Below are 11,373 nucleotides of genomic sequence, written 5' to 3'. Positions count from 1 at the left end.
GAGCCCCTAAAATCTGCAGAATCAAGAAAAAGAGATTTCTGGGGTGAGGGGTCCTCTGGCTTTTCTAGCCTCGGGCAGGGGGTCGTATCATCAGAAAGAATGTGGGAACGAAAAAGAAGAGCATCAACTTCATGGGGGGAAACACTTAGGTTTTAGATATGCACCTTATGTACTCTTCTGGGGAAAGGGAAGACTCTAGCAAAGAAACTACATGTCCCAGAATCCTTTGGGTCGACAGAATTTAACTGACATCATCAACACCCAATACAATGATCAAGAGGCTGCACTTCCTATTTCTGTAACTCCTCTTCCTCGAGGTTAGTTTTTTGTTGTTTATTTTTAAAGGTGTCCAGAGACTTTTCCAGTTCCCTCACAGATACAGGAGCAAGTTTTCCTTAAAAAGGTGACTCCGGTCTGACCTATAACCGGTACCATCCTATCCCGCTGTAACTCCTTCCTCCGGCAGCCCACTCACCTACGCCCTCCATTTTAGTACCGCCCTCTCCGTTACGTGATTGGCTATAACTGATTCAATCCAATGGTAATTGGTAAGATTCAGTGTCATTCTGGATAGAAGCGTGGCGGGTTCGTGCAGCAGGGGCTGCCTAGGATAGTGATTGGATTCACCGGAAAACGAAGTGGAGGAGGCCGGAGTTGGCCTTAAGGTTCAGGAGTAGCTCGGAGAGGAAGAGGGAGAAAGAGGTCATGAACAAACAGCTCTGGGGTACAAGCGGCCGGGCCCCACCCCGGCTACGTAGTTGGGGAAACCTTTAGAGGCAGCGGGGGAGGAAGGGGGCGGGGCGCGCGATGGAGTTTGGCACGTGAACCGGGAATGTGGGGGGGAGAGAAAGGGGAGTTGGAGGGTGGCACGTGCTTCAGGGGGAAAGTGGCGCGTGCGCCCTGGAGGACCACGTGGGGGCTGGGTCCTTGAGTGTTGTGGGGGTAGCGGATGTTTGGGGGTGGGGTTCTGGGGAAGTTAATGAGTTTCGGAGCAGGGTTTAGGGCTGCCTATGGACTTGTAGGTAGGACTTAAGCACAGAAAGGAATGGGATGGGAGAAGGCGGCAGCCCCGGGTCAGGTGGGTATCAGCCAGGGAGAGAAGACACTGGTTGGTCCGCAGGTTAGTAAATTGCTTGCCGGAGACGTCATGGCCAGGTTTTGGGGAGCTTCCTCCCCTTTCCCCCTTCTGTTTTTTTTTTCTGTCTTCTTGTCTGTCTTGGAAGGACTATACCAATGATCTCTGTCTTTTTCCCTTTTGGAGCGATCCTAACCCCTCTGCTGCTTCATTGTAGACATGTCTTGGAAAAACCTCGGGGAAATGTCAATAAAAGAGCAGGAGCAAGGGCCCCAGGGAGCTGAGGCCAAGATCCCTAGCCAGGCCTCCCTTGGAGGCCTAGGCAAGTCTCGATGTCCAATGTGCATGGAACTCTTCAAAGTCCCCAGGATCTTACCTTGCTTGCACACGTTTTGCACGGCCTGCCTAGAAGAGCTGGAGCCCTTCTCTGTACTGATGTTGCGAACACCAGACTCAGAAAAGACCCCGGAGAGGCCTTGGCCCTGGGATAAACAGCACCAGCCCCTGGAGCCCCAGCTTAGCATCCTCTGCCCAGTCTGTGATACAGAGGTTGATCTGCCTCCTGGAGGAGTGAAGGCCTTAACCATAGACCATCTGGCAATAAATAAGGTGCTGCTGCAAAATCTGCAAGAGGACAGGCCGTGCCTGGTGTGTGATCTGTGCAGTGACAGGGAAGTGGATAGTCGATGTCTCACCTGCAGGGTGAATCTCTGCCAGTTCTGCAGCCAGGCCCATAGGTAAAGAAGGGGTCACCCTAGTTGTCCTGGAGCTAAGTAGAGGGTGCAGAGCAGCCTAACATAGAAGCACCCTATAGATGCAGCTAGGTGGCTTAATGAATAGAGAGCCAGGCCTAGAAACAGGAGGTTCTGGTTTCAAATATGGCCTCAGACACTCCTAGCCATGTGACCATGGACAAGTCACTTAAACCCAGTTGTCTAGCCCTTTACCACTCTTCTGCCTTCTAACCAATATATAGTATTGATTCTAAAATGGAAGGTAAGGTTTAAAAAAAAAACCAAAAAACTTTGGAGAAGAAAACTTTATAATAGGTTTGAAATAGACACCCATCTCTTTTGGATTGGACTGAACTAGGAAGGGCCCTAATTCAATTCAGTGAACATTAAATGCTAATTACATAGAAGACATTGTGCCAGGCAAAAAGGAAAATTCTCAACAATGAAATGTTGAGTACAAATTTGTCATTTTGTAGACTGACAAAACATTAACAAAGGGAAAATGAATTGCACTGGTAGGTAGTAAAGTAGTAGGCCTGGGACCAGAAGTCTGGGTCTCCTGACACCCATTATACTGCTTTTAACATGACAAAAGCTCAGAGTACAACCTGAATGGTTCTTCAGCATTTATGTTAACAGAAAACCACTTTCAGAGGTTGTATCAGGCATTGGAAGGGATAGATTGACTCTTGGGGTGACCTGCTGTGGTTCAGTGAGGTAGGTCAGTGTGTGCTGACAGTGTTTCCTGACTTGCTTTTGGATGTCTTAGTATGGTGAGCAAACCAACTCCTAGATATTTTAGTGCCTCTGAAGTTACTCCCCGTCCCTCTCCCCCCCCAACACACACATATGTGTCCACAACAACTCAAGTTTCTTGTCCATGATTTTTTTTTTTCCTAGTGGGGCCTTTGGAGGAATAGTAGTGTTTCTTTTAACAGGGAATTGTGAGATGATTGTTACAGCCTTGGTTAGTCAGATAGCTAACAGGTTCTCCTGAGGAACCCTTCCTACAAATTCCCCATCTAGTACAGAATCAGGCTAGTTTTGTTACTTATATGGATTCCGAATTGCTGGACAAACTTTATAGTTTTATTTATTTCGGATTAGTCACTGATTTCTGAAACTAAAAGTAATTAATGGGGAACCTAAAAGAAGGCAGCTTGTGTCAAAGGTGCTATTGACTATTAGGTGCTTTTCTAGTATTTTTTGATGTGTATTATGAGTGTTTGCAAGTAGTAGAACTCTCTGAATTAGGAGCATCCAGACATTAGAAATGACTGTGGAATGGAGAAAATTTGCATCAGCTGATTTGGGGGAGTAGCTGCTGGATGGAGAAAGTGCCCTTCCAAAGCCTTTTTCTTGAGCTTGGATTTATTCAGCACGAACTTACTTCATAATTCAGTTCCCTTGAGGGGTCATTGCTGAATCATTGGGCAAATTTTCCATCTCCTAGTGTAGAGTTTCATTTGAGAGCTCCTCTCCTATTTGCCAAAAGACAGACCATTTTGCAGTGTCTTGTTTCATTCAGATTGTTCAGCCATAGGTAGAAAGATATAATCCCCTTTTCATTCACTGGGACCTTTGGGAATTTACTGCCCCCATGGCTTAACATAACTTTTGTTAGATGCTCTGAGATTTTAGGGTTGAATCTAGAACTGAAATTGCCCAGATTTTAGCATAATATGATAACCATGCCCTTAATCAAGAACTTGTTTGTAGGCTGTGTTATATAGAGCCTCCTGCTTGTTACTAGAGTCCTAGTGGCTTTTGATACATAATAGTGGCAAAAAGACACATTTAAGTTTGATGGAAGGAAAATTTTCCTACTCAGCTGTATTCAAGAAGCCATCTTGGAAGGCAATGGGTTCTCTTTAAAGAAGATTTATCAATTCTAAGACAGAAGAGTGGCAAGGATTAGGCAATCAGGGATGAGTGACTTGCCTAGAGTCACACAGCTAGTAGATGTCTGAGGGCCAGATTTGAACATAGGTCCTGACTTCAGATCTGATGCGCTATCCACTGTGCTACCTAGCTGTTCCTATAGAAGATTTTCAAACAAAAGCTGAATGACTACTTGTCAGCTACATTATAGAAGGGGATCCTAATTAGGTATTGATTAGATAGCTTCTAAGGTCCCTTTCATTTCTGAAACTCCATGGCACTTTGAATATTCATTCATTTGGTAAACTGCCTTGGGTTCTTTTTTACTTGTCCCCCCAACATGTTTATTCCTGATCACGAGCCAGTCAGTGCAATGATTTAATTTTTTCACAGAATCAGAAGCATTGAGTAACTTGACCCAAAGAAATGGCAGGAATGAGCTTAGAACCGATAACTCCCTAAATTTCATAGCCACCACTTATTTTACTATCATAATCTCCATCTAATCTTGTCCCTGTCTGTTTTTCCTAGGCGGCAAAAAAAAACTGCTTTTCACTCTATCATGCCCTTGAAAGACTTGAAAGGATACAACCAGATTGGGAAGGCAATTGTGTGTTCCATCCATCCTCCTGAGGAGCTGAACCTGTTCTGTGAGCAGTGTGACCAGCCAGTGTGCAGGGACTGTGTGCTAGGTGATCATCGGGAGCATACCTACGACTTGGTCAGCAATGTGATCTACAAGCATGGGAATTCCATTCGGGATCTCCTCAAGAGTACCCAGCCACATATGGGGACCTTGGAGAGAGCTCTGGTCCAGATCGAGGGCGTGGGCAGTGCTCTCCGGAGCCGCATGGATGCCCTGTCTTCTGATGTCCGAGAATTTTGTGATGGCTACATCATGGCGATCAGAGAACACCGGGACCAGTTGCTAAAGCAACTGGAAGATGTCCGGATCCAGAAGGAGAACTCTCTACACCTCCAGAAGCTTCAGGTAGAGCAGTTGCTGGCAGACCTTCGGACAGGAGTCGAGTTCACAGAACACTTGCTGAATAATGGCACTGACCTGGAGATCCTTGTCACCAAGAAAGTGGTGGTGAACAGGCTGAAGAAGCTCAAGAAAACTGACTATAGCATTGGCCCTGGATTGGATGATGGCATCTGCTTCTCTCCCCAAGAGAAGGCAGGCCAGTACGGTGGCTATGAAGTTTTTGGGGCCATTCTCACCAAAGGGGTTGATCCCACCAAGTGCATTCTCCAAGGGGAAGGTAGGAAAGCATTTCTTATTCATCTCTAGAAGGCTTTGGGAATGGACTTTTCCTACCACGGTTCATGGCCCAGCTCTCACCTTGAGAGTATTTCCCTTCTAGTCAGTTTATTAAGGCAGAAGGGACAGCATTTGAGAAATGCAACATTTACATCCTTCAAGTATATCAGTGATTCCCAAAGTGGGCGCTGTAGCAATCCAGGGGGGCAGTGATGGTCACAGGTGCATTTATCTTTCCTATTAATTGCTATTAAAATTTAAAAAAATAATTTCCAGGAGCGCTAAGTAATATTTTTTCTGGAAATGGGGTGGTAGGCCAAAAAAATTTGGGAACCAGTGATGTATAGTTAAATGAGATATTTAATAGACCTTTAAAGGGTCATGGGGTTTACATATTTTTCACCTGAGGAAAGTAGCAGATGCCCAGCAGCTCAAAGACTATGCCTTATTTCTTTAAAGTGGACAGATAAAAGAGGCTTAGGAGGTGACAGCACTGTCTTAGAAGTCATGCTATGCTCTATAGTTTTCATATGTAAACTTGCATGTTTCCACATTTTCAGGTTTCCTTGTATAATGAGATCAGCCTCCAAAGAGAGAAGCAGGGGAGACAGAAAAATAAGGGCCCTGTGAATTCTTCCTTATGTGTCCCTGCTAGATCAGCATGTCACTGTCATTTTGGAAAAGGAAATAGTAAAAATTCCATTAGAATATTGAAATTCTTTTTCCTGTATTCTGTCCCTCTGAAAACAGATTGAGCTCTTAGACTTTTGGATTGTTATAGCTAGAAGGAATCATAGAGACCATCTAACCCACCTCTGTCATCTTACAGATGAGGAAGTTGAAGCCCAAGAATGGTGACTTGGTTTCTCCAAGACCACAACTGGTTAAGGGCAGAATTGGGAATAAAATCCAGTTTAGCATGTTTTAAAACAATTTCTATTTCACAACTTAATCATGTCCCTAAGTCATCCTTTTTTAGTAAAATCTCTCCCATAGGACATTGGAAATATTTGGGATTGCCCAACCTTCTCTGTTAGCCATATAGTTGTAGGGTAGCCATAGCCAATCCACATCTACAAGTTAGCAGGCCAGCAGTAGAGTTTAGGGTGAACTATGAGAGATTCCCTGAGGAAAACTAATTCAGGCCAGATCCTTCTGGTGTTTTCTAAAGTGATCCAGAATCCCAGGAGGAAGGGGAGCCAGGACAAGAGATTTCTGCTCCAGTGGAGTCTAGATAAGGAATCAGCCTTTTGGAGTTTCCTTGAAGATTGGGTTCCCCAGGACATCCAACTCCTTCTGAGGACTGTAGCTCCTAGGAGTCCTTTCTGTTCAGGTGTCCACATCTCATTTATATGATTTAGGGTATAGTAGGTCCATGGCCTAAATGTCTCTACTCTGTGGTGGACTTTGAATGAGAATAGTAATGATTTAAGGGTAAGGAGTTGTAAGGCTAGTGGTAGAGGCTGAATAAAGTCTTGGAAATAGGAATCTTAGGGGCAACAATTGTAGAAAGAGAAAATATCATTGAGCTAAGAAAGAAGCATCTTTTAATTCTTCTGATCCTAATATACTGTAGCTCTTCCTCAAGCACATTAATTTGGGGCATGCAAGTCACTTGACTTTTCTGGGCCTCAGTTTCTTCTTCTATTCAAGTGCTATGCTAAGTCACCTTTAGGTGATCCTCTGTAGCTCTTAAGTTTGAATGATGAACCCCATCTATTGGTTGGGTCTATTTCACACTTGGCATGATGTGATGGTTGTTGAGACTACCTTCAGGCTTCAGGGTGGTCCTGGGGCCACATGAATTTGGATTGGAACTAGAGCTGGTTCAGGAAGCTTATAGTTAACCTGAAGTTCATTTGCTGACTCTTGGGTATGGCTTAGGTTCACGTTTCCTATAGAGTTGCCACATGACTAGTTTTTCTGGGGAATGCCTGAAAATTCTTCTATTTCTGGCTCATTCTAGAGGATGGGTTTGGGGTATGTTTCAAGGTACATGGACAGCTGTTTCATGACAGATAGCTTCCCATTGGGGGGTACTATGCAGTCACTCAATGAAAAGTTAGGAAGGATCTCAGATGAAGCAAAGGTAATTTTTTCTTTAAATGCTATGGAGTAAACTGCAGTCTAATATGAGTACTTTGTCCTTTAATCTTTTGAAATAATTATTATTGCTTGCTTCTTCAGACATCCAGAAAGTTTGTGAAAAGCAGAAAGTCACTTTAACCCTGCTCTGCAGAGATATATTGGGGGAGCACATGGGCAGAGGTGGAGAGCACATCCGAGTGAACGTCATCCATAAAAATAAGGACTGGTTGGTATCCAATAGCTAAACTTCATAGGTGACACATACTTAAAACTGAAAACTTCAGACTCCTAGTATTTGCAGTGCCTTTTCCTATTGGTTGTGGGTTTCGCGGGCTATTTTTGATATGGTTGTTGTGGGCGTGGTGACGGGGCTTTTCGGAGAGGAGGTGGCATGGTAGGGGTGAGTTGGGACTCTTTCCCTGCGCTTTGAATAAAATCCTTGTAAATATCATACTTTGGAGGAATTGAATATTAATTTTAAAACTTAATACGTATTAGGCAAAGCTGCCCTCTTCAGTGTGCTTTGAAATTTTTATTTTAAAGCAAAGATTCCCATTGGTCATATCTTTCCCTCTCAGAAGGATGTTGTGTTGGGGTAGGAGTGAGAGCAAGAGGTCATTCTTTATCAGTTATAGGCAAACTGGTTATTTTGTGGTTTTTGTGATCATACACAGTTTACTTTTCTGGGGCACTCTCTGAGAACCATGTCTCAAGCTTTGGATGGATTTTTATAAAGTTAAATCTGAGGCTCAGCCATGGAATTCACTGGAAGAAGTGCTAACTCTCCAGTAACAAAAGGGAAGGCTTAAATAGTAATTCCCTTGGCATTTGGGGGACCCCCAAGTGTGAGTGGTTCCTAAAATTGATGCTCAGATGTTGCACAACCATAGTAGGAATGTGTGAATGAGTCCTTCTTGAACTCTTGTCCCCATCCAGTGTTCTTAAGACGATGATTCAGGATAACAACAATGGGACTTACACTATTTCCTTTATCCCCGAGGAACTTGGCCTCTACACTGTATGCATCTTTGTCAAAGGGCAACATATCCAGGTGAGTGAGATGGTCACTAGTAGTTATGCTGTCCTGAACACTTTCACCATCATAGCCCTTTCCACGATCTCGGTATTATAAATATCCCTCATTTGTTGTTGTTGGCTGTTTGCTTTGGAGGAGCTTGAAGTTGACTTTGTAACCAGATTGCTCTCGTGAATAAAGGATGTGCTCTGGAGCACAGGGCAACGTATACAATGAATACACAAAGTCCCCTCCCTATTCCTCTCCTCTTCTTCATTTAGTTCATTCTTTCTCAGTCAGGATAATACACTTATTAAGAAGCCCATAATGTTGGAAAACAAACTACTGACAGACAAAAATGCAGAGTTGAAAACAATCTTTGTCCTCATTCCTCAACCTTGGTGCCTTCTGGGACCTCCTTAGTGGGAGAATTCAGGGAGGGTCGTGCCCACTCCACTTTGTCCAACTTGCATTTGTATAGCTCCTTACTATTGGGTTTGAGACCAGAGATGTCCCTAGACTTATATCATAGACTACGTTGAAATGAGAGCTATCCAGTTTTTCTATGACATCTAAGCATGAAATTTTAGATCTGAGCCTCGGAAAGTGGCAGTAAGCAGCCTATGCAGCTGATTGGGATCTTGCATTTCTTTCTAGACATTTAGTAATTTGGGTTAGAAAGGACTTATAGATACTTGCAATTCGATAGGGATAAATAACTTCAGAGATTAGAGGTAGTAGCTCATACGAGAGTTAAGTTGAAGTCAATAGTGCAGGTAGTCTGCCCTCAGACATTTGTATTTGTCTTTCTACCCCACAGACACCTGCATGCTTATCTGCCCTCCTGTTCTGAGTGGGAGGGGGTGCATCTATGATTATATCCTGTGAATCAAGCTGGAAATTGGATAGGCAAAAAGGGATGGAAGAAGTGAGACAGAATGGCCAGATGGGATTCCAGGAGCTCCCAAGCCAAGTACCAAAATGTATTTAGGATTGTGTTCAGAGTATTAGATAGTATTAGACGTTCTAGGAATTCACAAGATATGCCTGACCCTTACAGAAGTAGATACGCTGAAGTGGGTTGTTGGAACCACTAGTGCCCAGGAAAGTAGACATGATTCCACACTAGGAAATAGGCCAAGATCCCAGATCGAATTGAAATGAGACTTTAGAATCAGGAAGGGGGAAGATGAGAATAACCACATAAGCACAAAAGATTTAGTAGTATTACAAATGAATTCGTTATTATGAATTAATATTTTAGTTATATTATTTAATCATAAATTATTACTTAGTCAGGACATAATCCTGGAGACACTGGAGATAACTGTGACTCACACAGAGTCTCTGGAGTTCAGCTGCCTGGAACGTTGCCTTTTAACAGGCCTGGAGGGTCTGTTGTGAAAAATGAAGTGAGGCCCTGCACCTCCCTTAGCCTGAGCACATGCACAGATTTACCTCCCTGATCTTAAGCTTCTGGAGGTCAGGCATCGTTCTTGTGCTGCTTCTGCAATACCTGCAGCTGTTAAATACTGAAAATACTGACTTACTGGGACCTGCCGTCCTCTGCTGCTTTTTTCCCCTGGCCAAGGGCTCGCCATACACAATGACTGTGAGGAGAAGGTTCCGCCAACACCAGGGAGTCTTCCATTGCTGCTCATTCTGTTCCAGCGGAGGCCAGAAGAATGCCAGATGTGCCTGCGGAGGGACCATGGCAGGTGAGGGACCTGCTGCCGTTAAAGGCCTTAGTCGTCACTAACATCTGACCTCTCTGCCCCTTCGCTTGTCCTGAAGCCCCTCGATTTAACTTAGTCTTGGGTCTGGCTTGGAAGTGCAGGAAGTCCTTGTGCATGTCTGAAGGCTTCTCTCAAGATGTCTGAGAGTTAGGCTGCAGGTGGAGCACTTTCCAGTTACACACTGAGGCAGCCAATCCTGATTTTGGTGTGGAGTGTAGCGAGCTGAGCCATGTCAAACTGAACTGCTAATTCCTCTTAAAACATGGAAAAATAAATTTCAGTTAGGCCAGTTCTGATTTTATACTTGGTTGGGAAAAATATATGCATTGATTTGTTCAGATTTATTTGGAATAATGTAGACCAGGAGGTATATTTCAGGATGTCCACCCTGACCTTGCACTCATGCATTTTTCTATACCCTTTCTCCAACACATCCTTGTCTTGTTTTTCTCTTTTAACTAGGCTTTAGCTTGGTACAATGTAGTCAGAGGACCTGAGTTCAAGTCCTCCCTGATATTTACATTGATCTTGGACAAGTTACTCTCCCTGGGCCTGTTTATTCTTCTGCAAAATGAGGAAAATAGACTAAAAAGTCCCTGAGCTTTCTTCCCACTCTAAATTTAATCTCCCTAAAACAAACCATTCACCTTTCATTTATTTAATGATAAAAGTTCTGGCTAATGGTTATTGACTGATAATAACCTGTTGTTGTGAAGTCAGATGAAAATGTTTATAAAGCCCTGTAAAAAGCTTTAAGTGCTTCAGCCAGTGATTGTTGTTAACAGTAGTTAATCAATTTAATATTATGCTGTGGCTAAAGCTGGCTCCGTCTCCCCCACTCCACCATACCTAACTTTTGCTCATAAGTTAACAGTAAGCTTTCCTAAAGCATCACTTTAGTGATGTGCAAGGCACAATGCTAAGCCCTAGAAATAGAGATAAAATGAAAATCTCTGCTTTAAGGATCTCCTTCCATCAGGGAAGAACATGAATGCAGAAGGAGACAGAAAATATGTGCCAAGTGGTTACCATTGGTAAGCCTCATTGCCAGGGGAATTTTTAGAATTTAATCTAATTCTCCTCTCTTGTTTGTGCTGGGCAGGTGGGTATCAAGGTTGTGGACACGGACACAAAGGTCACCCAGGCCGTCGTCACTGGTCATGCTGTGGAGGGACAGAGGAGAATTCTGAATGCTTGGGGGAGATTCCCCAGAGGAGTCTGGTCAGGACGGTGGCACTCTAAAAAGGCCCAGTTCCAGGAAGACCTCAGGCCTTGTGGAAGAGCTGCTGATTAATTCTGAAGAAACCACTAAAATAAATGTGCCTTTTCTTACCATCTAGACCTGTGTATCTATGTTCCTGAGGTGGCGGGATTGCTCAGCATCCACATGAGGCAGAGGACTGGGGTGGTCTTTGTAGCGCTGTCCCAGAGTGTCTCAGGTTGTGTCACTGATAACAAGGGAAAGGCATAGCATGAAGGCGGAAAATGTTATTACTGCCACTGGCCAAAAGTCAAGTTATGTTTCTTACTGATGGTGGATCAGTAGCATTTTTACCCATAAAGGGACTCTGCTACTACAT

General features: G+C 43.8%; 1 protein-coding gene across 4 annotated transcripts; it reads left to right on the top strand.

Moving 5' to 3' along the window:
* The first annotated feature begins 211 nt into the window (after window positions 1–211).
* TRIM45 (tripartite motif containing 45) lies at window positions 212–11,132 on the top strand. Of its 4 annotated transcripts, none has more exons than XM_044676034.1 (7): window positions 212–317; window positions 1,293–1,812; window positions 4,222–4,955; window positions 7,142–7,268; window positions 7,979–8,093; window positions 9,649–9,775; window positions 10,896–11,132. In XM_044676034.1, exons 1-7 carry the CDS (start codon window positions 212–214, stop codon window positions 11,033–11,035), a joined length of 1,869 nt encoding a protein of 622 aa, XP_044531969.1. In that variant the 3' UTR covers window positions 11,036–11,132. The 4 variants fall into 4 exon arrangements, with proteins under 4 accessions (XP_044531969.1, XP_044531972.1, XP_044531971.1 ...); XM_044676037.1 differs by lacking the exon at window positions 212–317 and adding an exon at window positions 585–702; XM_044676036.1 differs by lacking the exon at window positions 212–317 and adding an exon at window positions 585–724.
* The last annotated feature ends 241 nt before the right edge of the window (window positions 11,133–11,373 follow it).

Source organism: Gracilinanus agilis, chromosome 4 (assembly GCF_016433145.1).
Source record: "Gracilinanus agilis isolate LMUSP501 chromosome 4, AgileGrace, whole genome shotgun sequence".
Lineage (NCBI taxonomy): Eukaryota > Metazoa > Chordata > Mammalia > Didelphimorphia > Didelphidae > Gracilinanus > Gracilinanus agilis.
Note: the sequence above shows the minus strand (reverse complement) of the source record. Positions and strands in the feature narration are given on the sequence as shown.

Bases quoted from the DNA above. Each gene is read 5' to 3' on its own strand.
- TRIM45 (XM_044676034.1), top strand. From the start codon at position 212: ATGTCCCAGAATCCTTTGGGTCGACAGAATTTAACTGACATCATCAAC. The intron at 7,269-7,978 runs GTTGGTATCCAA...GTCCCCATCCAG, and splicing joins ATCCATAAAAATAAGGACTG to TGTTCTTAAGACGATGATTC. The intron at 9,776-10,895 runs GTGAGGGACCTG...TGTGCTGGGCAG, and splicing joins CTGCGGAGGGACCATGGCAG to GTGGGTATCAAGGTTGTGGA.